The 2,500-nt window shown below is 42.4% G+C and overlaps 1 protein-coding gene across 1 annotated transcript in view; it reads left to right on the top strand.

Annotated features, from left to right (window-relative positions):
* Window positions 1-2,500, top strand: part of LOC143028376 (dynein intermediate chain 3, ciliary-like) — a 111,027-nt gene that overhangs the window by 107,996 nt on the left and 531 nt on the right. The window contains exon 10 of the mRNA XM_076190361.1: window positions 1,648-1,797. Within this exon, the coding sequence (XP_076046476.1) occupies window positions 1,648-1,797 (150 nt within the window). The remainder of the gene's footprint in view (window positions 1-1,647; window positions 1,798-2,500) is intronic.

Raw genomic sequence — 2,500 nt, 5'->3', positions numbered from 1 at the left:
AGGGCTTTGTTTGAGCCCACGTGGTGGTGTTTATGGAAGACACACCGTGCAGAGAGGAAGTAGGATGGTGTAGCTTGTCAAAGGAACAATGAGGGGGGGCAATGGAATAGAGAGGTTACCGCAGTTAGAGCGGCGGCGGATACACTAGTAACTGACGGAGCTCATAGGGGCTTTGAAGTCGGCAGAGGTGGCTCACAAGATCTTCAGATGGCGCCGGTGGTCCCCGTCTAAGGAAAGAGGTGGCGGGGCAGTCGCTCAGGTAGTGCAGAAGGTCGGCATTTTCGGCACGGCAGTGGTTGCACCGGCGATCTTCCGTGTTGTGCCAGAAACAACGGTCCTCAAGTCGCAGCCTGAAGATCAGCTTTTGAAATGGGGGGGTGGGGGGGTGGCGACACCTCCTGTGGTTCTCTCTCTCCTTCTCTCCCTCTCTCTTTCTCTCTCTCTCTTTCTCTCTCCCTCTCTCCCTCTCTCTTTCTCTCTCTCTCTTTCTCTCACACTCTCTCTCTCTCTCTCTCTCTCTCTCTCTCTCTCTCTCTCTCTCCTCTCTCTCTTTCTCGCTCTCGCTCTCTCTCTCTCTCTCTCTCTCTCTCTCTCTCTCTCTCTCTCTCTCTCTCTCTCTCTCTCTCTCTCTCTCTCTCTCTCTCTTTTTAAGAAGAGAGTCTTTACATCTTTTATCCAGAATCTCACTCTTTGTTTTATATGCTTCCAATATTCAGCCTATTCTGGTCTCAACTTCCTGATCTTGTTCCTTAAAGTCTCGTTTACAGGGGACAAGTTAAGAGGTAAGTCAAGCGTGCAAGTGTGTAAACATTTGCTTGACAAAAAATTGGGTAACCTGCTCAATTTGCTTTCGTCAAGCAGGTGTTTACACACGGCAAGTAACTTGCACGTTTGACTTGCCTCTCAATTTGCCCCGTGTAAATGACACGGGCCAAGTAGAAAGGGAAGTCAAGTGTGCAATTTACTTAAACTGGAGAGGAAAGCGAGGAAATACATGTTCACACAGGCAACTTGTTTCTGATTTGGCCTGTGTGAGCAAGTACTTGCTCGTTTTCCTTTCCAGTTCAAGTGACTTGCGTACTTGAATTACCTCTCAACTTGCTACATGTAAACGAGGCTTTAATTTCATTCTTTATCTCTAACTTGCTTCTCCCCTTTTCTCCTCATAGCCCTTTGAAATAAATCGCTTGGTGACAAAAATAAATCTAAAAGAGGCGATATTAACCTCGAAGGATTAACCGAATACGTTTAATCTTATCACGCCAAAAAGGGCTTCCTTCTGCTGAATAAAGTCGCCTGTCGGCAGTAGAAAAAAAACAAGAATCGAGTGTCGACTTCAGAATGTTCAATTTACTGTGATGCCTTCCTTCCTAGGGATGAAAAATATTAATTGATCAGGCTTATTTCTTCATCAGGTAAAAGGGTTTCCTCCTTTTGAACAACATTGCTTGTGAGAAAAAAATAAAAATAAAATCAGTTAGGCACTAGAATTTTTAATATAGACAGTTCCTCATTCTTTAGGGCCCAAGAGCTTCCCATCAGGTGAATAAAATCGTTTGTGGCAGAAAAGAATGAACCCACAAATAAAGGAAGGTACACACAGGGTTGCACTTTAAATGTCGTGAAGACTGATGTTTTTCTTTGTAGGTGGTTGACGAAGTCCTGGAGACGGTGAGTCCACACGAAGGTGGCCAGCTGTTGGCCACGGGTTCCCAGCTGGGCACAGTTTCTCTTCTGCAGCTCCCTTGGCGATTGGTTGCTCCCTCCGACAGGCACGAGAAAGCTGGTTTTACAGCAGTAGGTGCTCCGAAGTCTGTTTGCCTTTAAAATGTCAGTCCAGCTTGACCTGAGAAGGTCTGGAAGTGTATTTTTTGCTATTGAATGTCTTTTTCATGTTGTCTTAAGAGTACCAACGTATTCATTTACCTAAAAAATGGATTAACACTTTGACTACTGAATTTTTTTATCACGCGAATAAAATTGTCTGGTGGCAGTCAGAATAAAAAATATAAGTTGAATTTGGTTGAGGAAAAGGTTAGTCCAGATGATTTTTGACAAAAGTTTTCCTCCCCTAAATAAGGTTAATCTTAAATGTCAGCTCGATTTAGATTTATCAAAGCCTTTGAAATATCTACTCAATAATATTTGAAGGACATATTTCAGACTAGTCTTTTCTTGCCTATAGAAACCTACTTCACTTAAGCCAAGAGAGATTAATAGTGTGTTTGTTTAACAATAGGAGAACCTTAACAGTTTTTTTAATATCTATCATCGTCTGTATACCTCTACAAAGCATGTTTAGACTGTAGTTTTCTGGAGCTTCAATCTTTGTCGTGCATTTTGTTGAGCTTAACGTGAAGAGAATTACTGATTTTTTGTTTGTTTACCTATCAAAACATCTGCCCAGCATTCCAGGTTAGGTTGAAGGAGACTTAGTGTTGGAAAGTTGATCTATCATATTACAAGCATTTTTCGTGAAAAATAAAAGTAAACGATTGTA

This window comes from Oratosquilla oratoria, chromosome 1 (genome assembly GCF_046742065.1).
Source record: "Oratosquilla oratoria isolate Oo_2021 chromosome 1, ASM4674206v1, whole genome shotgun sequence".
In the NCBI taxonomy this organism is placed as follows: Eukaryota; Metazoa; Arthropoda; class Malacostraca; order Stomatopoda; family Squillidae; genus Oratosquilla; species Oratosquilla oratoria.
The sequence above is the reverse complement of the archived record's forward strand: the minus strand, read 5'-3'. Positions and strand labels throughout refer to the sequence as shown.